The sequence below is a fragment of the Thalassophryne amazonica genome, chromosome 5 (genome assembly GCF_902500255.1).
Source record: "Thalassophryne amazonica chromosome 5, fThaAma1.1, whole genome shotgun sequence".
Classification (NCBI taxonomy): Eukaryota; Metazoa; Chordata; class Actinopteri; order Batrachoidiformes; family Batrachoididae; genus Thalassophryne; species Thalassophryne amazonica.
This window is the reverse complement of record NC_047107.1, coordinates 95,593,377-95,618,981: the sequence shown is the minus strand read 5'-3', so window position 1 is coordinate 95,618,981 and position 25,605 is coordinate 95,593,377. Positions and strand designations below refer to the sequence as shown.

General features: G+C 44.8%; 1 protein-coding gene across 1 annotated transcript in view; it reads left to right on the top strand.

Moving 5' to 3' along the window:
* The window catches only part of col27a1b (collagen, type XXVII, alpha 1b), a 232,719-nt gene that overhangs the window by 154,627 nt on the left and 52,487 nt on the right, over window positions 1-25,605 (top strand). The window contains exons 31-39 of the mRNA XM_034170907.1: window positions 926-970; window positions 1,111-1,164; window positions 2,129-2,182; window positions 2,282-2,335; window positions 6,199-6,252; window positions 8,980-9,033; window positions 24,960-25,067; window positions 25,162-25,215; window positions 25,432-25,539. Coding sequence (XP_034026798.1) covers window positions 926-970; window positions 1,111-1,164; window positions 2,129-2,182; window positions 2,282-2,335; window positions 6,199-6,252; window positions 8,980-9,033; window positions 24,960-25,067; window positions 25,162-25,215; window positions 25,432-25,539 — 585 coding nt within the window. The remainder of the gene's footprint in view (window positions 1-925; window positions 971-1,110; window positions 1,165-2,128; window positions 2,183-2,281; window positions 2,336-6,198; window positions 6,253-8,979; window positions 9,034-24,959; window positions 25,068-25,161; window positions 25,216-25,431; window positions 25,540-25,605) is intronic.

The following is a 25,605-nucleotide window of genomic DNA, read 5'->3' as shown; positions in this document are numbered from 1 at the left end:
TTTTTCCTTTCTTATTTCTGATTGTAAACCTTTATTACACTTATAAAACACAACATATATATTATGAAAGAACAGGTTATCCTGAAAAAAAAGAGACATAAAACTTGATTGTGGGATGCAGGGAGAGCTGTTAACAGCAATAATAAAACATTTATGCCAGGCGAGTGAACTGTTCAAAAAATTCCCTCGGACCCCAGAGGGTTCCCAACTTAAAACACATCTATTTTTGGTTAGTGTCTACTACTTAGAACAAAATGTGTCACCTAGTATCAGAGGGCTCTGAGGCGAAAGCCTTGGGTGTTTCACCAGAACAATGACCCAAAGCACACATCCAACAGCACAAAAGAATGGCTGAAAAGGAAAAAAATAGACTTTCATACTTGCAGCAGTGACTTCTGACCTAAACCTAATTGAAAACATTTGGAGAGAGCTGAAAGCTGCCATTTCCAAAAGGGATCATGCAAACTTAAAAATACTTGAGCGTGCCTTTTGCTTTTTTAACCTTTCCTTTTTTCAGTAACACTGTACATTTTATTAAACAGTCTAATTATATGAAATTGGTTGTTTGAAGTTACCCATGAAGATATTCTGACTTATATCCTTGAAAATCAGGGGTGGTCTGACCAGGGCTATATTGTATGAATTTCTTGGTGGTTTTGTCATTGTGTGCCTCTGATGTAGCTTATGAAATAGTTTATTTTTTGTTCTTACTCACATGTTGTTTTATTGTGTTTAATGTCTTTTAATGTTGCATTTTATATAGCTATCTTTTATTGTTTTGCATTGAAAGCCTTATAGAAATGTATGTACGTATTTTGTTTATCTTGGTCTTTAATATTTTGCAATGTTTAGTTAAAGTTATTTTATTATGGCACATTTGCTTCACAAAACGTTTTGTTTTAACATTTGTATGATTTTGCTGCAGGGCAGCTTTGGAGAGTCAGGTGAACCCGGTCTGAAAGGGTTTCCAGTAAGTGACTTATGGGGCAGTAATCAGGCTTGTGTAGAACAATGTTACTATAGTATGAGCGTGTGTGTGTAACAGCTCTTCATCATCATTATGAATACCAGTAATATGTGATGAAAATGTTTTTATTTTTGTCTAATCAGGGTGTTCATGGATCGTCTGGACCTCCAGGAGACAAAGGACTTGTTGGAGAACCTGTACGTATTAACATTTGCTTGTATGAATGTCACCGACTTTGGGCCACAGTTTAGGACTCACCCCATAAAAACTAATCTGAGACCTTCTGTTTGATGTGATTTTCATATTTACATTCTCTAGTGCGGGCATCACGGTGGCTTAGTGTTTAGCACTGGTGCCTCACATCAAGAAAGTCATGGGATCGATTCCCGCCTGTGGTCTTTCTGTGGGGAGTTTGCATGTTCTCCCTGTGTTCGCGTGGGTTCTCTCCTGGTGCTCCAGCTTCCTTCCACATCTAAAGACATGCAGGTTAAGTGGATTGGAAACTTTTAAATTGTCCGTAGGTGCACGTACTGGGATGACTGTGTGTGTTTGTCTATATGTGGCCCTGTGACAGACTGGCGTCCTGTCCAGGGTGTACCCCGCCTCATGCCCTTTGACTGCTAGGATAGGCTCCAGCCCCCCGTGACCCATAATTGGACTAAGCGGTTGAAGATGAGCGAGCATTCTCTAGTGCTCAGTTTGCGTGCGTTTTTTTCCTTCTCCTTATATAAAACCTCTGAATTGCAAATTTGGATGCTCTTTATTCAGTACTGTCTGGAAAACTATATCCTGCTCAAAGAAGCCATGAACAGCTTAATCCTCTTTCTGTCATTCTGCCCAAGTCTCTCAGACACAAGCAGAAGTAGTGAATCTGACACAATTTGATTTATGCCATTTTCTTCCAGGAGCAGCAGCTTTATTGTAGAGTGAATGTGTCTCTCTAACAGCAGGACCGTTTCCATCACTTCAAGAACCTTCGGCTCAGTGTTTTGAAAGCTCTTATACCTGGCAGATTAACTTATCTGCACAAATCCACATTTTCTGCCTGGTTCCTATTTCTTTTCTCATATGTTCGCCTTCACTGTCACTTACAGATGTGTTTATCCAAGATTAGAAATGACTCTTCTGCTTTTCATTGATGCCTCTGCTTTCTCCCTGAAGGGACCAGCAGGGCCACCAGGAACTATTGGGCCGCTGGGAGAGATTGGCCCAATGGTGAGTTTAGTCACAAAGCTGGGATGAGAAATGGTTTATGTGTTGGCACTGATATGTATGTTGACTTTGAATAATGAATGTTTTCACTGACTCTAACAGGGGCCACCAGGAAAGGATGGAGAGACAGGACTGCCTGGTGAGCCTGGAGAGAAGGTGAAAATGTGGATATATTACTGATATTTAATTGTTTAATGGCACTGATGAGTGAATGTGTGCACTGTACTGAACACCAAAGCACAAATCAGTTTGTTTTCTCTATCTGGGAGACTCACGAAAGACCTTTCCTCAGAGCATCATGTAGTACAGACATCGGGATACTGAGGAATAGAGCATGCGTTTGCATGAAGTCTGACAATGTGACAGTAGAAGATGAAGTGAATCCTACTGTAAATAGGATTTGTAGTGTGATAATGAAGAGAGCTGCAGTGATAACTTCATATAATATGAAAAGAGAATCAATCACAAAAGCAAAATGTTTTGGAGCATCTTTGTCATCTCTGTCAAATGTTTGTGAGTTTTGCATGACTGACTAACTGCAATACCAAGTTTAATGGAGGTGTCCTTGAGTAACTTGTTCATATGGAATTGAGTGGATGGCATAAAAATACACCCCCCCCCCCAACAAAAATCAAAGTGTTAAAGGTACAGCATACCCAGAGGAAGGGCAGTGTGTTGACCAAGTGGTTAGTGTACTTGTTTCCAGTGCAGAAGGTTCCCAGTTAAAGACCATCGCTGCTCATTCTCCATGTAATGTGAAGTTACGTCAGGAAGGGCATCTGATCTGATGTGATAACCCTGACTGAAAAAAGGGAGAAGGCAAAGGAACTTACTTGGCAGTGGGGTAGTTTTGTGGTTGGTTACCCAGGTCCTTTCTGTGTAGAGTGTGTATGTTCTCCCTGTGTTTCCATGGGTTCCCTGTGGGTGTTCCAGCTTTCTCCCACTTCCAAAGACATGCAGATTAGGTGATTTGGAAACTTCAAATTGACCATAGGCGTGCATGTGAATGTGTTTAGCCCTGTTTACACATAGACGGTAAGAGCTCCCGGAAGCGTCCCGGAAGAGTTTTTGGCCGTCTTAAGGATCACATGCCTTTGTTAACACCGGCACTAGGGGGCGTGGCTTAGTTCTGGCTTTACCGGGAATCGTCGAAAAAATTATTCAACATGTCGAACAATTCCGGGAGCGCTCCCGGAGAATTCGCGTGATGATGGAGACAACGCGAACAACGGCGTTTGATACTTTTTAATCACTGTGTCATCCCGCCCCTTCCTGTAGTGCCGCAGTTTACACCGCCGTAATTGCCGGCCGGCGTTGTATCCCTAACCAAAACCGCGGCGCTCGCAAACAGTATGCTGTTCTAAATGCCACCTCCTGGTTAACGGCGTTCCAAACAGCCGATAGGCGGCGGTCAGTATAAAAACACTAGCGCGCTGCATGCAGGCCTCTCACTCGTGGCCAGCTCCAGATATTTTTGCAGAGAAGCTCCAGTATGCCTCCTAAAATAAAACTGGCAGCGGCAAGGAGTTACCAAGAGGTCTGGTTCAGAAGCAGAAGAGAGGCCTGTGGTGGAGACGAGCAACACATTGAGGAGGGGAAAAGGAGAGGAAAAGAAAAGACTGAGGATGAGCTCCCTCCCCCTGCAGTGACAGCTGCTTCAGCCTATTACAACCCCTGGCAAAAATTATGGAATCACCGGCCTCGGAGGATGTTCATTCAGTTGTTTAATTTTGTAGAAAAAAAGCAGATCACAGACATGACACAAAACTAAAGTCATTTCAAATGGCAACGTTTTTAGACCAAGCAGAGGGAAAAAATATGGACTCACTCAATTCTGAGGAAAACATTATGGAGTCACCCTGTAAATTTTCATCCCCAAAACTAACACCTGCATCAAATCAGATCTGCTCGTTAGTCTGCATCTAAAAAGGAGCGATCACACCTTGGAGAGCTGTTGCACCAAGTGGACTGACATGAATCATGGCTCCAACACGAGAGATGTCAGTTGAAACAAGGGAGAGGATTATCAAACTCTTAAAAGAGGGTAAATCATCACACAATGTTGCAAAAGATGTTGGTTGTTCACAGTCAGCTGTGTCTAAACTCTGGACCAAATACAAACAACATGGGAAGGTTGTTAAAGGCAAACATACTGGTAGACCAAGGAAGACATCAAAGCGTCAAGACAGAAAACTTAAAGCAGTATGTCTCAAAAATCAAAAATGCACAACAAAACAAATGAGGAACAAATGGGAGGAAACTGGAGTCAACGTCTGTGACCGAACTGTAAAAAACTGCCTAAAGGAAATGGGATTTACATACAGAAAAGCTAAACGAAAGCCATCATTAACACCTAAACAGAAAAAACAAGGTTACAATGGGCTAAGGAAAAGCAATCGTGGACTGTGGATGACTGGTTGAAAGTCATATTCAGTGATGAATCTCGAATCTGCATTGGGCAAGGTGATGATGCTGGAACTTTTGTTTGGTGCCGTTCCAATGAGATTTATAAAGATGACTGCCTGAAGAGAACATGTAAATTTCCACAGTCATTGATGATATGGGGCTGCATGTCAGGTAAAGGCACTGGGGAGATGGCTGTCATTACATCATCAATAAATGCACAAGTTTACGTTGATATTTTGGACACTTTTCTTATCCCATCAATTGAAAGGATGTTTGGGGATGATGAAATCATTTTTCAAGATGATAATGCATCTTGCCATAGAGCAAAAACTGTGAAAACATTCCTTGCAAAAAGACACATAGGGTCAATGTCATGGCCTGCAAATAGTCCGGATCTTAATCCAATTGAAAATCTTTGGTGGAAGTTGAAGAAAATGGTCCATGACAAGGGTCCAACCTGCAAAACTGATCTGGCAACAGCAATCAGAGAAAGTTGGAGCCAGATTGATGAAGAGTACTGTTTGTCACTCATTAAGTCCATGCCTCAGAGACTGCAAGCTGTTATAAAAGCCAGAGGTGGTGCAACAAAATACTAGTGATGTATTGGAGCGTTCTTTTGTTTTTCATGATTCCATAATTTTTTCCTCAGAATTGAGTGATTCCATATTTTTTTCCCTCTGCTTGGTCTAAAAAAGTAACCGTTACTGACTGCCACAATTTTTTTTCCTGATTTCTTATAGTGTTTCTTAAAGCCAGAAAGTTGCCATTTGAAATGACTTTAGTTTTGTGTCATGTCTGTGATCTGCTTTTTTTCTACAAAATTAAACAACTGAATGAACATCCTCCAAGGCCGGTGATTCCATAATTTTTGCCAGGGGTTGTATACTCTGGGGGCGGTGCCTATATGCTGTTCCTGGAGTAACGCAGGATTTGCCTGGATAAATCCAGCGGTACACAGGGTATTATCGGCAGCAGCAGAACACCGCTGTTCTCACGCGCATCTTAACCTGTGATTGTAAAGGATAGAACTGGGTATTAACCCCCGTTGCCTGACGTGTGCCGGATGCTACGGCGTCAAAACGCCGCTTTATTCGGCGGATTTAGCAGCACTTTATCCACGTACTTGTGGCTAGTATGGCGCTCAAAACGCCGGCGAAATGCTCCGCCCCTTTCCACCGCGAAAACAGCCAGAACTACCACGAACTTTGGTCTACGTACTACCCGCCGACAAAACCGTCTATGTGTAACCTGGGCTTTTGTCTGTCTGTATGTGGCCCTGCGATAGTCTCGTCCAGGGTGTACCCCATTTCTCACCCTATAACTGCTGAAAGGCTCCAGTGCCACCATGGCCCTTGATTGGAGTATGCGGGTATAGAGAATCAATCTAATTTTCATATTATATATCAAACAATGTCTGTACCAAAGTTGGTGCTTTTTCAGTAAAACACACAGTCATTTCATATACCTGCCCCGCTATTATGTGAGTCTGTCTGCCTGTCTGTCTGTCTGTCTCTCTCTCTCTCTCTCTTGTATCACAATAACAAAAGACGGCAGAACAACAAATAGTCCACTAAGGTCTGACACATAAATGACCAAACCATTTATCTTGTCAGGGTAACATTGGTCCACATGGCCTCACCGGGGAGCAGGGTTTGATTGGCCAGAGAGTGAGTATCTCACATTTTACTTTTGTGGTTTTCCTGGTGGTCAGCTTTCAACTTTTGTCTAATTTTAGACAATAAGAGATGCAGAGAGTAGTAACGTGAGGAAACAGCTTGGACAGGCAGAAAAACAGAACAGAGCTCACAGTGAGAAGGCATTAGCATGTTAACATCTAATTAATAAAGGATCTATTCAACAGGACACGCCTACACTCAGCCAGCGCTACTCCAAAAATAACATTTGATGACAATGAATCCATCCCCATTGATCTTGTGACTAATTAAGGTGAGAAACAAGCCAATGATGGACTACAGCGCAGATATGTCTTCCATTTGGATTTAACAGACTCAACAGAATCTGCCTTCTCAGTGGACAAACTGTTCCACAGCATGTGAAGAAAAAGTCCTTTGAAAAACAAAGTAATCCCACCGCCTGTGAATGCAGGGCACATCAGGCTTTACAAAAGCTACAAGATAACAGGGGGCTTGACCATTCACAAACTCAAATCTTCAAATCTGACCTTACATAAACAAGAATATAATGCAGTGAGATACATATTGGGCTAATATGGTCAAATTTTGTTTTCTTTGATAGAACTGTGGCAACATTATTTTGAAACAATCAAAATTGAATTTAAATTTTCACCAAATCACAAAAACATTCCAAGGTACCATACATGAGCAAGGTTTAAATAATGCTCATCCCATGAACAACTATTTTGGCTTTGGGTTTTTTTGATGATAGGAAGAAACCTGTAGAAGTAGAAAACCTGCGTTGGCCATACTAACAAATAAAATGACACAGAATTGTTAGAACATGCACCAATGGAATTGTTGTGACTAAACCAGTGTTCACAATGACAGAAGCACTGATGGGGGGTGATGAAGACCAGAGTTCTGGCCAGACTAATTAATTGGTGATTATGCTGATGGTAGATCAATCATTGAAATTAGGACAATGCCTAGTTCTAACCTCAAACCAAGTTATCAAAGATGTGTAATTGTGTGGCAAGCCAGGAAAAAAAAACTATATTTCAGTTATCAATTCAAGATAAAAGAAAATCATGAATCAATAGTTTTGCATCATCTGTGGTGGGAATTGGCTGAATCTTTGTTATACAAAAATAGATTATTGGTAATCCCTACACTGTCTAAGGCAAAGGACAGTATGGGATTACAGATATAATACCACATTTGTCCACATGAACATTGTTTGGGGGATTGCTGATCACTGAGTAATCTTAGGGCCCCTTCACACATAGTGCGAATTTGGTCTATTTGCGCATAAAGTGCACATGAAGCAGGAATTGTGTGCAAAACATGTAAAATCGTAGCTGACTCGTACATCTGTTGCTACATCTATTTGCACACACCAGCGGCTGAAAGTCAAAGTGTGCGTTGTGTGAGCCCATTGATCCCTCTCGCAGCAGTTGTCGGATAAATTCCAGGTGACGCACACGAACATGTGACACCGCTCATTTGGCACTTAGAAAATGTGTGGCCATTTGCACGATTAACACGGCAACAGTCAACAGACAGTCATTGTCGTGCTGGCAGTGAAATTTGTATAAGTGCCCCACGAGTGTGACTTTGGTGTGTGCGCTGGACATCCCAGCTGGACAAAATGCACTGTGTTTGGATGGACATGGACTAACAACTGCTCACTGTGACGTGCATTTGTCTGCCTGCTGTCAACACGTGGACATAAATAAATGCGTGTATTGCTTGGCGACGGACTGCAGCGAGCGAGCCCACGGCGCGGACATTGACAGGCTGCTTCCAGGTTGAAACGGACCATCAGATCAGAACACGAAGCGGGCAATCTGACACACCATCCACGTGAGCTTTGTTCCACTTGACGTGGTGTCAGTCCTGCGGCGCAGCGTCCACATGACATGTGCACGGGTCTGGCTGGACACACCGGACCAGTAGATGCAGACATGAGAAGAGCAAACTGCTTCATCATTCATGTCATTTCATGACTGTACGTCTGTGACCATGGGTCATCTACAGAGGAACAGATGGATCATATTTGTATTGGCCGCTTGATAAGAGGGATTTAATAAAATGCAGTGTTTTTATATGTCCATGTCCTTCCTGATATGAGGCAGTTTCCCACAGCTTTTACAGGACAGCAGTTGTAGCTCAGTTTCTGACAGGTTATCAGAGGTTTTGGCACGGGTTCGATTCCCGTGTGTGTTTTATTGCGATTTATTTTTTATTTTCACCGCAGCTGCGCAAGGTGTAACCACAATGCGCAGCTGCTGTGAAAAGCTGCTGTGTTCTCACGTGCACAAAACTGTTGCAGCATGTATTTAAATTTTTTTTTTTTCTTCACAGCAGCTACCACATCGTGCAGCTAGTGGCACTGTGTTCCCGCGTGCAGGAATCGTCGCACCGGCATCATGCACACCTGCCCGTCAGCGCGATGTTTCGTGGTTTGCTCATACGAGCTGCTCCAACAAGTGTCGCCCTGAGTTGTACATATTCGCACTATGTGTGGAGGGGCCCTTAGCAAATTGAAACATTTCATCTTTGTGACCCAGTGAAGACAGTAACACATTCTTCAAATTCACAGGGAACATTCTTGGGACACAGACTTGAACAAGTTCAAGATGCCTTAACCTTGACCGTTTTAAGAGGTCAATACTCTCATATGGCTGAGGTATTTTAGTGTTGCATTTTTTTTTTTTAACATATTATACACATGTTATTTACATCTTCTTCTCTCAGGGTGAACCAGGCATTGTTGGGGAGGCTGGACCAAGTGGACCCGATGGAGCCAAGGTAAGTAAGAATGTAACATGTTACACACACCAATTGCATATTGGCTCATTGAAATTTGAGATAGTCATCTCAGCAATAGGAGTTTTTAACCAAGTTGTCCCACAGTAAATAAACACACACTGAGTTGGGCCAACACTTAAATTTACTAACAATGACTTCAAAACCAATTAATTCTGAATTGAATGGGTTTCTGTATGAAGCCAGTAAATTCTTCTGTTCACTCAAGCAGCTGTTTTATTTTTTAATTAAATCAAGCTGAGCATTGTTTGTCAAATTTGGCGTGTGCAGAATTGCAGCTCATTTCTGTTGGCACACCCTCTCTACTTTTAAGATTAGGCTTAAAACTTTCCTTTTTGCTAAAGCTTATAGTTAGGGCTGGATCAGGTGACCCTGAACCATCCCTTAGTTATGCTGCTATAGACGTAGACTGCTGGGGGGTTCCCATGATGCACTGTTTCTTTCTCTTTTTGCTCTGTATGCACCACTCTGCATTTAATCATTAGTGATCGATCTCTGCTCCCCTCCACAGCATGTCTTTTTCCTGGTTCTCTCCCTCAGCCCCAACCAGTCCCAGCAGAAGACTGCCCCTCCCTGAGCCTGGTTCTGCTGGAGGTTTCTTCCTGTTAAAAGGGAGTTTTTCCTTCCCACTGTAGCCAAGTGCTTGCTCACAGGGGGTCGTTTTGACCGTTGGGGTTTTACATAATTATTGTATGGCCTTGCCTTACAATATAAAGCGCCTTGGGGCAACTGTTTGTTGTGATTTGGCGCTATATAAAAAAATTGATTGATTGAATTGATTGATTGACTTAATGAAATAGAACATGTTGCTATTTTAAGATTCCTACTATCTGGAAAGCATCATGACAGGAAAAAAAATGGATGGATTAAAAAAGCACAACACGCTTGCTCATGTGTCAAAGGCAATCTGTACTAGTGTGACTGACATTCCCCACATTTTTTGTTTTTTTATTTAAATTTTTTGCTTAGGACAACAAAGACACGCTGAACCTGTGAATTTGTAACTGTGTTGCACAGGTTGTGTTTTTGGTAGTCAGGTGCATGAACTGCTTTGAGACATTCTTGGCTGCAACACTGCTGGTTAGAAAATGCTATCTCGAGAAGGACTGGCTGCTTGTGCTGTTAACTGAGAATGATGATGGAAAAAAATCTTTTCACTGTCATGATTCATAGCACTTGGTGATGTCATTTCTTTCTTTGATAATGTCAATAATTTGCTTAATTGAAAGATACAACAGCGTTTTACAAGTTTGCACAACATTATATTTAAACAGGAAGCTCTGGCTCTAATGGTTCCTCAAATAAATTTATTTTTAATGACACTACACCTTAATTAGTTTTTTTTCTACTATTACACAAATTCTTTCCATTTACCTTAAATAGTCCATTTTTATTGCCCGTCTTTCCAAATCATTAAAGATAAAACAACATCTGGTTTGTACTTGTTGCTATGTAAGTGGTAATGGTTGATGTGGCCTTAATTTTCTGTTGTGCTATTGTTAAAAATGATGAAACATCTAATTTACTTTCTGCCTACAATCAATATGTGAATATAGCATAAGAGGCAAAAACAAAAGATTACAATGTCGTGGTATATACATTTTCCTCCAAAGGTAGTGGAACAACATTGCCACATAATTTGTTTTTGATACAAACTGAAGATATTTGAGAGAGAAAAGGGAGAAGCCCGCAAAATTAACTGAAAGATGATGCTACCAAAGCCTGGAAAAACAGATACTAATTATAATTGGATCTCCCTTATAAGTATTACTTTTTTTTATTCAAGTTTTTATTAAAGTTTTCGCTTGGTGCATGACAATCACACAGTACTTTCCAGCATCAACAAGAGGGGCCCCAGTATGCAAATGAAAGTATCCATAGCACTAAAAGATTCGGAAGCTCTCAGAAAGAAAAAATAAATACTTAAATAGAATAAGTAAAATAAAATTAAATACCACAAGGAAGAAAATCAGCCATCATCCCGCTGACGGGCAACATCACCAATGCAAGACCAAAATGACACCTAATCTGGTGCTGTGGTACCATCCCTGTTATTTAAATTAGAAAGCATACATTCATATGAAGCAGCCATTATCATCATGTTTACCCATTCTTTAAACTGTGGGGCTTTGGGGGTTTTCCAATGTTTAAGAATAATCCTAGCTGCCACTGAATCCCCAGCCATGACAACAGAGAATTTTCCCTTTGATATGTGAGCTATCCGTCCTTTATCACCCAATAAACACAGTCTTGGACAGAGTGGCACAGTTCTTTCTAACCAATCACTTAGAATACATACAACAACCACCCAGAAGCTTTTGATAATTGACCATTCCCACAGACAGTGTATCAGGGTACCGTTATCATTTTGACATTTCCAACACAATGAGCTATTCATGAGGCCTAATTTATTCAGTCTCACAGGAGTTCAATAATATCTTTGTATAATCTTACATTGTGTAAATTTGCCTTTAGATTCCCTTAAAGAATTTCCACATTATGAAATTATTTTCATCCATTCCCCATTCCCGAAAACGACCCCAAAGTCCTTTTCCTATAAACCCTTCAAAGTTTTTAGATCAGTGCTGAGTGCAGAATTCATTCTTCTGTAGAATATTGAGGCTCTGTGATGATGAGGTGGTAAAACCAAATACTATGAAATGTAGTTGTCTTCCATTTGCCGATCTAGTGACATAACAGTTTCTTATCTTAAGGTATATCCAAAAAATGGTCCTTTCCCTTTGGGTTATAGTTACTCATTACATCAATGTAGGAAATAAACGGTTCACCGTTATACAAATTAACCAGTGTACATATTCCATGGTTGTGCCAACTCTTCCAGAAGACTGGCATTTTACCAACACAAATTGTAGGATTGTGCCACAAGCAGGGTTGGGTAGGATTACTTTGAAATGTAATCCAAAAGTAATCAGATTAAAAGTAATCCAAATGTATGTACATACATACATGTAATCCACATGTATTCTTTCAAAGTAATCCTACCCAACCTTGGCCACAAGGACAAATATGACTGTTTACAATGAGATAATTTAAGCATTTTGTGTATCTTCATTCAAACCTCCTTAGAATGCAGCATAATAGGGTTAGAGATTCTACCTGATTTTTGAGAGAGGAGCTCTATGGGTGTAAAAGGGAAGGATAAAGATTTTTCTATAACAGCCCAGTCTAAATTGCATTGTCCAGTCCAATATATGGCAAGTTTCACCATCTCAAAGGAAATATAGTACAGTCTTGGGTCAGGTAAGCCCAGCCATGCCTTGTTGGATCAAAGTTTAAATGTGACATTTCTTCCACCTCCCTGCATATTTTAATTCCTAAATATTTTGTTCCTTTTGGTATCCACTTAAATTTTTTTGTCATTATATCTCCACTACTAATCCCAGATATTATTGCTTCAATCTTTGTCCAAATAATTTTATATCCTGATACATTAGAATAAAGTTGTATTGTATCCATCAGGTGATGTGTTGAATAACTTGGGTCTTCCAGTAGGACCAGTATATCATCTGCATAAAGCAGCAATTTGTGTTGTTTGCCAGCTACATCTATACCCCTTATATCTGTATTACCACTTATGATGACGCCTGTGGCTCCAGTGAAATACTGAACAGCAAGGGTGAAAGAGGACAACCTTGTCTTGTGGCTCTTTTAATGCTAAAGAAGAACAACAAAACACCATCCATTATCAGCGATGCCTTGGGACTATTATACAACATTTTTACCCATGTAATAAATGAATATGAAAACCCAAAATGTGATAATAGTTTTTTTGTTTTTTGTTTTTTAACTGTGTCCTCCTTTGACTGAGTTTGTGTAAACTAACCTTCATGCTCAGATCGTGACCCCTATGTAATGTAGTCTGTTGTTGTATTGTAAGCTCCTGTGATGTTTGTGTGTTTTTACTGTAAATTGTTTAATTCTTATAGTCTGTCAGGGACTACAGATTGAAATTAGCCCATGGCCACCAGAAGAGGAGGTACTGCTGGCCCACCACCAGAGGGCGCCCTGCCTGAAGTGTGGGCTTCAGGCATGAGAGGGCGCTGCCGCCACAGACACAGCCGGGGGTGACAGCTGTCACTCATTATCTCATGACAGCTGTCACCCATCTTCACTTCATCATACTACTCCATAAAACCCGGACGTCATATCCACCTCGTTGCCGAGATATCTTCGACCTGTTAAGGTAATATTCTCTGCTGTGTCTGAACTTAACACTGACTTATAGTCTGAACTTCTTTGCAGCCGTTTTCCTGTGGTGTTTCCTTATTGCTGGATTGGCGTTTGGTGTGATTAGCGACGGCTTCGCCTCACACCCCAACCAGATAAGTGGTTAAACAGGAGCTGCACGAGTGTGTGATTTGAGGTGGAGGTGGAATTTCCACCATTGTTGTTACTGGGTGTACACACACCCACATCTTATTGTTTCTGCTCCTCGCCAGCAGTACCAGATCCGACACTCAGAGACGGTGGCCACCTGGGGACTCGGGACTTGGCGGTTCCAGTATTCTCCAGGTTCGGTGGTGGAGGAAATCGTGTGGTTCCGGTTCTTCTCAGGACAGACGTCTTCTATCCTCGAGCCTGCCCACACGTCATCTTTGTGGATTGACTGTTTGCAAAATTCTGTAGTCCTCTGTATTGTGGTTGTGCTCATTTCACAACAGTAAAGTGTTCATATTCGACTCTTTCATTGTCCGTTCATTTACGCCCCCTGTTGTGGGTCCGTGTCACTACACTTTCCCAACAGGATATCTCGGCCAGCGTCGTGGATCCCGAGGGGCGTCACCCATCTGTTGAACAGCCAATGGAAGAGCAGGGTGCACAGGCCTCTGCAGGAGGCGTGATTGGTGAGTTGCAGCAAATCCTCACCGCCTTTACCGCTCGGTTGGATCTGATGACCGAGCAAAACGTCATCCTTAATCGCAGGATGGAGGCTCTCACCGCACGGGTGGAAGCGCGCGCTGCTGCAGCTCCTCCTCCTGCCGACCCAGTGCAGAATATAGACGTTCCACTGGTCGTTCAAGGACCCCCCTCCACCATCCCCTGAAGCATACATAAGTCCCCCAGAGCCGTACGGAGGTTGTGTGGAGACGTGCGCGGACTTTCTTATGCAGTGTTCGCTCGTCTTTGCACAGCGTCCTGTCATGTACACGTCTGACGCCAGTAAGGTGGCTTATGTAATTAACTTGCTTCGTGGTGAGGCACGCGCTTGGGCTACAGCGCTTTGGGAGCAAAATTCACGGCTTCTTACCACTTATACTGGGTTTGTGAGGGAGTTCAGAACGGTTTTTGATCACCCTAACAGAGGAGAGACCACTTCAACAGTGCTGCTGTCAATGAGACAGGGGCGCCAGAGCGCAGCCGAGTATGCAGTCGACTTCCGCATCGCGGCTGCGAGGTCCGGCTGGAATAACGTTGCGCTCCGTGCCGCCTTCATAAACGGACTGTCGTCGGTCCTAAAGGAGCAGCTGGTAGCGAAGGAAGAACCGTGGGATTTAGATGGGCTTGTTGATCTCGTTATAGGGTTAGACAATCGGTTGGAGGAACGCCGTCGGGAGCGAGACGAAGGACGTGGCCAGGCACGCGCCGTCCCTCTCCCTTCCGGGTCCGAAAAGATTCCGCCCTCCCCACGCTCCACAGCCTCAACGCTCCGTGTGGCTACAGCGCCCCCTGCTGACGAAGCTATGGACACGAGCAGGGCCACATTTTACAGACAGAGGAGGCTGGCCTGCGGGGAGTGCTTTGTCTGCGGCTCGAGTGAGCACCAGCAGAGAGACTGCCCCAAGCGGTTTAAACACCAACGCCCGCCCCTAGAAACTGGGCTTAGGGTGGTCCAAGACATTCACGTGGGACACACACATATTTCCACACGACTCCCAGTTACAATCCTGAGTGGGGATTTAACCCTTCAAGCCCCAGCACTGGTGGACACGGGGTCAGAAGGGAATCTGCTAGACAGCAGATGGGCTAGGGAGGTAGGGCTCCCTCTGGTGGCGCTCCCTTCGCCATTGCAGGTGCGGGCACTAGATGGCACCCTTCTCCCTTTAATCACGCACAAGACACAACCTGTAACTCTGGTGGTGTCTGGAAATCATCGGGAGGAGATCGAGTTTTTTGTGACTCCTTCTACCTCCAGAGTGATTTTGGACTTTCCGTGGATGTTGAAACACAATCCCCAGATTGATTGGCCGTCTGGGGTGGTGGTTCAGTGGAGCGAAACCTGCCATCGGATGTGTTTAGGTTCCTCGGTTCCTCCCAGTTTACATGCTAAGGAGGAGGTCAAAGTCCCTCTCAATGTGATGGCGGTGCCGGTTGAATACCACGATCTTGCTGACGTCTTCAGCAAGGATCTGGCACTCACCCTTCCCCCGCACCATCCGTACGACTGTGCCATTGATTTGATTCCAGGCGTGGAGTTCCCGTCCAGCAGGCTGTACAACCTCTCACGACCTGAGCGCGAATCAATGGAGACCTAAATCCGGGACTCATTAGCTGCCGGGCTGATCCAGAATTCCACCTCCCCGATGGGTGCAGGTTTCTTTTTTGTGGGCAAGAAAGATGGCGGACTCCGTCCATGCATTGATTACAGGGGGCTGAATGAGATTACGGTTCACAATCGATACCCGTTGCCCTTGTTAGATTCCGTGTTCACCTCCCTGCATGGAGCCAAAATTTTTACGAAGTTGGATCTTAGGAATGCGTATCACCTGGTTCGGGTCCGGGGGGAGACAAGTGGAAGACGGCATTTAACACCCCATTGGGTCATTTTGAGTACCTGGTCATGCCGTTCGGCCTCACTAACGCCCCCGCGACGTTCCAAGCTTTGGTTAATGATGTCTTGCGGGACTTCCTGCACCGATTCGTCTTCGTATATCTGGACGATATACTCATCTTTTCTCCGGACCCTGAGACTCATGTCCAGCATGTACGTCAGGTCCTGCAGCGGTTGTTGGAGAACTGGCTGCTTGTGAAGTGCGAGAAGTGCGAGTTCCACCGCGCTTCTTTGTCCTTCCTGGGGTTTATCATCTCCTCCAACTCCGTCGCCCCTGATCTGGCCAAGGTTGCGGCGGTGAGAGATTGGTTCCAACCAACAAGCCGTAGGAAGCTGCAACAGTTCCTCGGCTTTGCAAATTTCTACAGGAGGTTCATTAAGGGCTACAGTCAGGTAGTTAGCCCCCTGACAGCCCTGACCTCTCCAAAAGTCCCCTTCACCTGGTCGGATCGGTGCGAAGCCGCGTTCAAGGAGTTGAAACGACGGTTCTCGACTGCACCAGTTCTGGTGCAGCCCGACCCTAGCCGCCAGTTTGTGGTTGAAGTGGACGCCTCTGACTCAGGGATAGGAGCTGTGCTATCCCAGAGCGGAGAGACCGATAAGGTTCTTCACCCGTGTGCCTACTTTTCTCGCAGGTTGACCCCGGCAGAACGGAACTATGACGTCGGCAACCGAGAACTCCTTGCGGTGAAGAGGCTCTTGAGGAGTGGAGACACCTGTTGGAGGGACCGTCTGTGCCGTTCACGGTTTTCACTGACCATCGGAACCTGGAGTATATCAGGACCGCCAAGCGGCTGAACCCCAGGCAAGCCCGCTGGTCACTGTTCTTCGGACGTTTTGACTTCCGGATCACCTATCGCCCCGGGACCAAGAACCAGAGATCGGATGCCTTGTCCCGGGTACACGAAGACGAAGTCAGAACAGAGCTGTCGGATCCACCGGAGCCCATCATTCCGGAGTCCACTATCGTGGCCACCCTCACCTGGAACATGGAGAAGACCGTCCGGGAGGCCCTGACACTGGGCCGAAGAACCGACTCTACATCCCACCAGAGGCCAGAGCTGCAGTCTTGGATTTCTGTCACGGTTCCAAGCTCTCCTGTCATCCAGGGGTGCGAAGGACCGTGGCAGGATACCTACTGACGTTGTCTCGGATCGTGGTCCCCAGTTTTCGTCTCAAGTCTGGAGGAGTTTCTGCAGGGAACTGGGGGCCACCGTGAGTCTCTCGTCTGGGTACCCACAGACGAACAGACAGGCAGAACGGGCCAACCAAGAGTTGGAACAGACCCTCCGCTGTGTGACATCCGCGCACCCGACGGCCTGGAGTAACCATCTGGCCTGGATCGAGTATGCACATAACAGCCAGGTGTCTTCTGCCACCGGCCTCTCCCCGTTTGAGGTGTGTTTGGGGTACCAGCCCCCATTGTTTCCCGTGGTAGAGGGAGAGGTCGGTGTGCCCTCGGTCCAGGCCCACCTGCGGAGGTGCCGTCGGGTGTGGCGCACCGCCCGTTCTGCCTTGTTGAAGGCCCGGACGAGGGCTAAGGCCCATGCAGACCGCCGGCAGTCCCTGGCCCCTGCATACCAGCCCGGGCAGGAGGTGTGGTTATCAACGAAGGACATCCCCCTCCAAGTGGACTCCCCTAAGTTGAAGGACAGGTACATTGGACCATTCAAAATTTTCAAGATCCTCAGCCCTGCCGCAGTGAAGCTCCAACTCCCAGCTTCACTGCGGATCCATCCTGTTTTCCATGTGTCCAGACTGAAACCACACCACACCTCACCCCTCTGTGCTCCCGGTCCGGCACCACCTCCTGCCCGGATCATTGACTTTCCCAACACTGACATATTTACGCTTTATGTGTTCATTAATATGTGTTGTCCCTTTTAAATAAATAAATGAAATGAAATGAATAAATGATGAAGCTGCAAATAAAAAGTCCCACTACACACGGTCAAAAGTCTTCTCCACATCGAGTGAAAGGGCAACAATTGGACTATTTTTTTCTCTGTTCAGACTTATTAGGTGCAGTAGTCTTCTCATATTATCCGGTGATGAGCTATTCTTCATAAAGCCTATCTGATCTGTATGAATAATACCTGGCAAAAACATTCTCTAAACGAGTTGCTAGAATTTTGGTTAGGATTTTACAGTCTACATTAAGTAAACTTATAGGCTGATAATTAGAGGGTTATAATGGATCCCTATCCTTGAGGCTCCTCATCGAAGGTTGGTGGAAGAGATTGTAAAACAAATGGTTCATTGTATACTTCTTCTGGGACTGGAACTAAGATATCTATTAACTGTTTATAATATTCTACTGGGAACCCATCTAACCCAGGAGAGTTCCCATTCTTCATGTCTAATATAGATTTACGTATTTCTGTTTCTGTCCCAGGGCCATCTAACAACTTTACCTGATCAAAAGATAGCTTAGGTAGATTAATATTAGTAAAGAAATCATTCAGTGCTTTTGGATCGGGGTATACATCAGGACTGCGGGCTTACTTGTAGTTCCTAGGGTTTGTAAGAGTAGAATGGGAGGCAGAGCCTTCAGCTTTCAGGCTCCTCTCCTGTGGAACCAGCTCCCAGTTCAGATCAGGGAGACAGATACCCTCTCTACTTTTAAGATTAGGCTTAAAACTTTCCTTTTCGCTAAGGCTTATAGTTAGGGCTGGATCGGGTGACCCTGGACCATCCCTTGGTTATGCTGCTTTAGACGTAGATTGTGGGGGGTTTCCCATGATGCACTGTTTCTTTCTCTTTTTGCTCCGTATGCATCACTCTGCATTTAATCATTAGTGATCGATCTCTGCCCCCCTTCACGGCATGTCTTTTTCCTGGTTTTTTCCCTCAGCCCCAACCAGTCTCAGCAGAAGACTGCCCCTCCCTGAGCCTGGTTCTGCTGGAGGTTTCTTCCTGTTAAAAGGGAGTTTTTCCTTCCCACTGTTGCCAAGTGCTTGCTCATAGGGGGTCGTTTTGACCGTTGGGGTTTTTCATAATTATTGTATGGCCTTGCCTTACAATATGGAGCGCCTTGGGGCAACTGTTTGTTGTGATTTGGCGCTATATAAGAAAAAAGTTGATTGAAGTTGATTGATTGAGTATAAAGTGCCTCATAATATTTTTGTAACACCTTATTAATTTGTTTTATTTGCTGTTGTATTTGTTGTATGGCTGGGGGGCCTGGCTGCCTTTTTGTTTCTGTCTTTTGTTTTTCCTTCCAGGTGGCTTGCATTTGGGACTGAGTGGCTGTGTAGCTGAGTTTATCAGGACCTCACCCTGATCACCTGCGGCTCGTCAGGACTCACAGCTGTGGTGCATCTACATGGATTGGAACATGGCGGCATTTAAGACTGGAGTACACAGTGTGTATTTGCCAGAGACTCGACCTTGTGACCAGACGGGTGAGATTGTCGTCTCGGGAGCCATCTCATCATCAGTGGATGCAGAGAACGTCCAGGTTTGATGCATGGTCTGTGAAAGAGGAGAGGGTGAGGTCTCACGCTCGTCAGCACACTTCCTGAGGTACGTTAGATTTTGTGACTAACATTTATACAGTCAGTAAATGTGGTGTCCCTCACACCTTATTATATTGAGCTGTATGTTGGTCGTTTAAATCAGCTTCCGCTGCAGTGAGTTTGTGAACTGGATGTTCCATGCCTGCAGGGTGGGAAGCTGATTAGTAATTAAGCCAGGAAGTGTTTGCTGTTTGTGCACCTTTGAGCATTCTCTCTGTGTGTTGAGTGTGGACTCACATAATGATTCCTTCTTTCACAGACTCGGTTTGTCGCGGCCACCTGGGGGGTGTCGGCGGGGTCCTTGGGTCCGAATCAGTTCTGGCTCTGGACCGTTAGCGCTGCTGGGAGCGCACCGCAATCCACCACGCCAGACTGCGCACTTTTATATTTTTCACAGCACTGTTATGTTCATTAAACTCTGTTATCCTTTGTACCGTGCTCTGCTTATTTTATACTGGGTCCTTCAAACGCTGGTCGGTTCTCCGGGCTGCGTCCGACACATAACAGTAGTCTCTGGCCAAACATCACGGACCCAGCGGTAGCAGAGATGGTAACGTGCCGGGAAGGCGGCAGCAGACGTTCAGAAGTTATCCGGATCAGTTGCGGGTGCTCTCCGCCCGGATGGTGCGCGTTGGAGAACCCATTACTGAATACTGATTTGAGCGCTCATGCAGCCGTGTTCCTGTGTGTGCCTTATCCGAGGGTCGTGGTGGAGTGTGACTGGCGACGGCTTCGCGTCACGCTCCGACCGGATAAGAGGTTTAAACGGGAGCTGCAAGAGTGTGTCTGTAATGGGTGCACGCGCACGGCGGAGCTCTGTGGCACGGGTCGCTGTGCTTCCCATGTGACAGTTGTAGCCCCGTTTCCCCGGATGAAGATAACTACTGCGTCTGTTGTGTCAGCTCCGGTGTTATTTAGTTAAATCACATTTTTGGTTGTGTGTTACACAGAGCTGCGCACAGAAAGGCAGCATGAGTTTGTTTCTCAGTTACCAAAGGGGGTTTTTCATTTTTAGCACTTTGGCTCCCTCTTTTGGTGACTGAGTCACATTACCGTCAAGCTCTTAAGTTGGAACAGGTGTGTTCCATTTGTTTGAGCTTGACGGTATAAATCACTTATTAGTTTTGTGTGGTTGTTTTTTGAGTTGGTTTTTGTGGGGGGTTTTTATTTGTACACTATTTAGTGTCTGGGGTCGTGACCCTGCAGTTCTGTCTGGAAAAAAAAAGGACCCAAGTAACTTTATGTTAGTCTTAGTCTTTCTTTTTATTTCTTTCAGTTTCACCTCCCAGGGTTTGATGGGACGGTCCCCTGGGGGGTCATGGGGGGGTAATTGGGTTGTTTTTTCTTTTTTCTTTTTTTTTGTTTTGTTTTTTGTTATGCCCTCTCTTCTCCTCTGACTCCAGCCGGGTGAGCCATAGTGTCGGCGTTGCTGGAGTGGTGCAGTTTGGTTATGCTGGGCGTTTCCCAGGTAACCTCTGCACCTGGGGGGGGGGGGGGGGTTTGTTTGTTGTTTCCCTGTTCCACCTCCGGCTTCAGCACGCCTTTGAGCCGTCTGCCATCGGCGTGGCTGAGGTTTGGGGCAGTGGGATATACCCGCAGCTAGTGGCTGGTTTAGAAGTCGGAGGAGTGGCGCTGTTTTGTGCCATCTGCCATAACCGCTGTTCCACTCCTCCCGGTTGGCTTCTGGGGTATAGTCACGGTTGGTGACACTGGACGTGCTTCCAGTTTCCACTGCGCCAAGGGGGTGGGGTTGGGGTTGTTTTGTTTGTATGTTTTTTTTTCTCCTTTTGTTTTCCCCCCAGTTTCCGCCCTCAGGGTTTGACTGTGGTGTCCTCTGGGGGGGAAAGGGCTGTGGGTCCATCTAGCCATAGATGGCCGGGGCTGGGTCCGTTGGTCATGAGGGGAGGCGTCTCCTGGGGTTGATGGAATGGTCCTCTGGGAGGCGCTGGGAGTCCCCGTGGGTGACGTTGGATCCCAGAGGGACCTCGGCTGTGGTTATTACTCCTGGAGCTGGCGGGATGTCCTCTGGGGGGTGTTGGTCCCTACATGTCATTGGGGGGGGGGGGGGGTGTTAGCAGTTTTATTTGCAAGCTTAAGTTTGGGTTTTTCTTTTCTCCCCTTCCCGGGGTTTGATGGAATGGTCCTCTGGGGGGGGGGTTGTTAGTCTTTTTATTTGCTAGCTTAAGTTTGGGTTGTTTTTCTTTTCTCCCCTTTGATGGAACGGGCCTCTGGGGAGGGGGGGGGGTGTTTTGGTTGTTTGTGTTTGTCTTTTTTGTTTTATGACTAATCAGACTGTGAACATGGTTGGACAAAGGCTGACCGCACAGGTTCAAGAACTCCTGGCCACACCTGTGCTAATTGACTGATAGAAACAAGGGCAAAGATGCAGCCAGAGGAGAAGACATCTACCGTTCTGTTAGATGAAGATTCTGTTGGAAGATGAATGCGGATACGGTTTCCAGCCATGGTCCCTGGAGGGGGGTGTTTCTCCTGGGCCAGGTTTGTGTGGTCGCCGGGAGGCTTCCCGTGAGGGTGGGGTACTGTTGTATGGCTGGGGGGCCTGGCTTCCTTTTTGTTTCTGTCTTTTGTTTTTCCTTCCAGGTGGCTTGCATTTGGGACTGAGTGGCTGTGTAGCTGAGTTTATCAGGACCTCACCCTGATCACCTGCGGCTCGTCAGGACTCACAGCTGTGGTGCATCTACATGGATTGGAACATGGTGGCATTTAAGACTGGAGTACACAGTGTGTATTTGCCAGAGACTCGACCTTGTGACCAGACGGGTGAGATCGTCGTCTCGGGAGCCATCTCATCATCAGTGGATGCAGAGAACGTCCAGGTTTGATGCATGGTCTGTGAAAGAGGAGAGGGTGAGGTCTCATGCTCGTCAGCACACTTCCTGAGGTACGTTAGATTTTGTGACTAACATTTATACAGTCAGTAAATGTGGTGTCCCTCACACCTTATTATATTGAGCTGTATGTTGGTCGTTTAAATCAGCTTCCGCTGCAGTGAGTTTGTGAACTGGATGTTCCATGCCTGCAGGGTGGGAAGCTGATTAGTAATTAAGCCAGGAAGTGTTTGCTGTTTGTGCACCTTTGAGCGTTCTCTCTGTGTGTTGAGTGTGGACTCACATAATGATTCCTTCTTTCACAGGCTCGGTTTGTCGCGGCCACCTGGGGGGTGTCGGCGGGGTCCTTGGGTCCGAACCAGTTCTGGCTCCGGACCATTAGCGCTGCTGGGAGCACACCGCAATCCACCACGCCAGACCGCGCACTTTTATATTTTTCACAGCACTGTTATGTTCATTAAACTCTGTTATCCTTTGTACCGTGCTCTGCTTATTTTATACTGGGTCCTTCAAATGCTGGTTGGTTCTCCGGGCTGCGTCCGACACATAACAGTATTCCCTTTTTGAATTGCTGATATTAAATTACAGAAGTTACGCTGCTTTAACTGTTTGGCCAGCAACTTGCCTGTTTTCTCCCCTTCCTCATAAAAGGATGTCCCCAGCCTGAACAGAGCATATTCTACTTTTTTTTTATCATATATTTCCTCAAGTTCAAATTTAAGTTTTGATATAGCTGGTTTGAGAAATTGTCTGCCAAATCCTTTTCATATGTCCTGATTTTAGTTTACAATTCCTTTGTCTTACTCATATCCTCCCTTTTCTTTTTAGATGTATGTATATACTACAATTTTGCCTTGAATATAAGCTTTAGATACTTCCCATTCTGTTGATTTCCTGTCTGTGCTTCCTCTATTTAAATCAAAAATGACTGCAATTCTTCTTTTAATAGTAAGTTAAAAGCCTCATTACATAATAGCGATGCATTCAGTCTCCATCTACCTCTTCTCTCCAGGTCATTATTTATATTGATTCCCAGCTCTACAGCTGCATGATCAGATTGGCCATTTCACTAATTTTACAATATGCAACTTGCTTGGTTATATTATTTGATATTAAAAAACATATCGACTCTCGAGTATGATCTGTGACATTGAGAGAAAAATGTAGATTCTTTCACGTGGGTTTGTCAACTGCCAAATGTCCATCAGACTATTATCCTCACTTAACGTGTATAGCAGCTCTATGTTTGTGTATTGACGATGGGCCTGTGAAAGTACTTCGATCTATAAATGCGTTCCAAGCTTGGTTAAAATTTCCTGCCAGAATTATATCATCCTCCATTTCTCCCAAGGTCTTATTCACTTTGTGAAAGAAGTTTGTATCCACTATCATTGGTTCATAAATATTGCACAAGATAATATATTTGCCATTTATATTAGCCTCTAAACAAATCATTCGTTGGCTCCTGCCCTTCCACATAAATCTCAGCGTTGCGAGGAAGGCCAGTGTGTATCTTACATTACATTGCTGTAGCTTCTTCTTCATGGTCAGGAACTCCTTCCTCTTCTCCACTAGTTCTTGGTCACACCGGGGAATATCGACAGCCTTTGTCCATCCCATTTTACTCCTCGTTTCTCCACTGCCGCTCTCAACACCTTCTCGTGGGTGGACTGCCTCAGGAACCGGATCAATACGGGTCTGGGCGGCTGGTCCTCCTTCAGCATCGGGGCTGGCATTCCGTGCGTTCATTCAATTTCAAACTCCGCCTCAGGGTTTACCCCCAGCCCCTCACTCAGAACCTTTCTGACACATTCCTCCAGGGTGCCATTAGTCCCTTATTTCTCCGCCAGTCCTACCAACCTGACGTTATTCCTTTTGCTGTGATTCTCAAGCATTTGCATGCAATTCCATATTATGGCCACCTTTTTCCTCATGGTGTCGGTGTTTGTCACAAAGCCCTCGGACGTGTCCTCCAGCTGGGAGATTCGCTCCTCCACCTCCTTGACTCATACCTGTAGCCCGCTAACAGAGTTTTTCAGCTCGGTGGTGGTTTCTTTAATAATAACTACATCGACAGCTACTTCTGTCATCATAGTAGTCAGTTTGGTTATTTCAGCAAATACTTTTTCAATACTTATTTTCTGTTTGGTAACTTCATCGGGAGACTCCTCGTTAGCAGCTAAATTGTTTGAAGTAGCCATGCGGCTCATGTTCTTAAAATATTTTGATGTCTTCTGTACTTCTGTTTTTAATTATGTATTTTAAATTTTTTATTCATTTTTAATTATTTATTTAAATTTTATGTTGAATTGTTCTGTGTAAGGCGCCTTGAGACGGGTTTTGCTGTGTTTTGGTGCATTATAAGCTAATTAAATTGAAATTGAATTGATATCACCATTTCTTACTACCAGCGTAAAACGACTAAAAGCTTTTTTGGGATAAAGTATTTAACTCAAGGTAGGTAGATAAGTAGAAGTTAAGCAATTAAATTCGTAGCGAGTGATCTGAGCTCTCCTACAGTGCTGCCATCTTGTTCAGCGTACCCACGTCACTCCTGATAAGTATTTCTAAGATTCTTTGAGAAAAATAACTGTTCTGTAGTGTCCCTCCAGGATTTTTTCCTTCAATGACTTGTTTCGACATCCTTTTCTTTGCTCCAACATGAATACTCATACAAAATGGCATTTAGGTGATATTATTGTTTGTTTAGTTTGTTGTTATGCTAAATTGTTTGAACTAAAATTTGGTTAGGGTGAAAAGGGGGATGCTGGACCAGAGGGTGAAAAAGGCGATAGAGGTTCAGTTGGACTGAAAGGAAAGGAAGGACCACCTGGGCCTCATGGACTGGTGGGTGTAAGGGTGAGTATGCGTTTGTCCAACTACAAATTTCTATGAATTCTCATGAAAAGAACTCTTTAAAACTCACAAGCCTTGACAAATTGTTCTTTACAAGGGTCAGGAGGGTAAACCTGGCATCCTTGGTGAAAGAGGAAAACCAGGAGAAAAGGTAATGATATAGGTTTGTAATTCTTGAATTTGCTCTCTTCCAAACATGAAGCTTGATTGTCAACAACTGTAGTAGTTAACAGTGAGGACAGTTACCTCCTTGTATGCCACAGTGAAAGTATTTTTTAACAAAGAGACAAACTATAAATGTTGGAATTGTCAAGCTACCAACACAGCTGAGTGACTGAGCAAAATTTCCTGCGACATACTTACTCCAGGGAGTAAAGGTCACCAAGGTCATCTTGGTGAAACTGGACCAATGGGTGAGCAGGGGGAGCCAGGATTTGTTGGACCGAAGGGAACAAGAGGAACTATTGGTCTAGTGGTAAGACTTCCACAGAAGGACTAATGATTGAACATTGGTGGTTGTAGGTGGACATGATCTAAATGT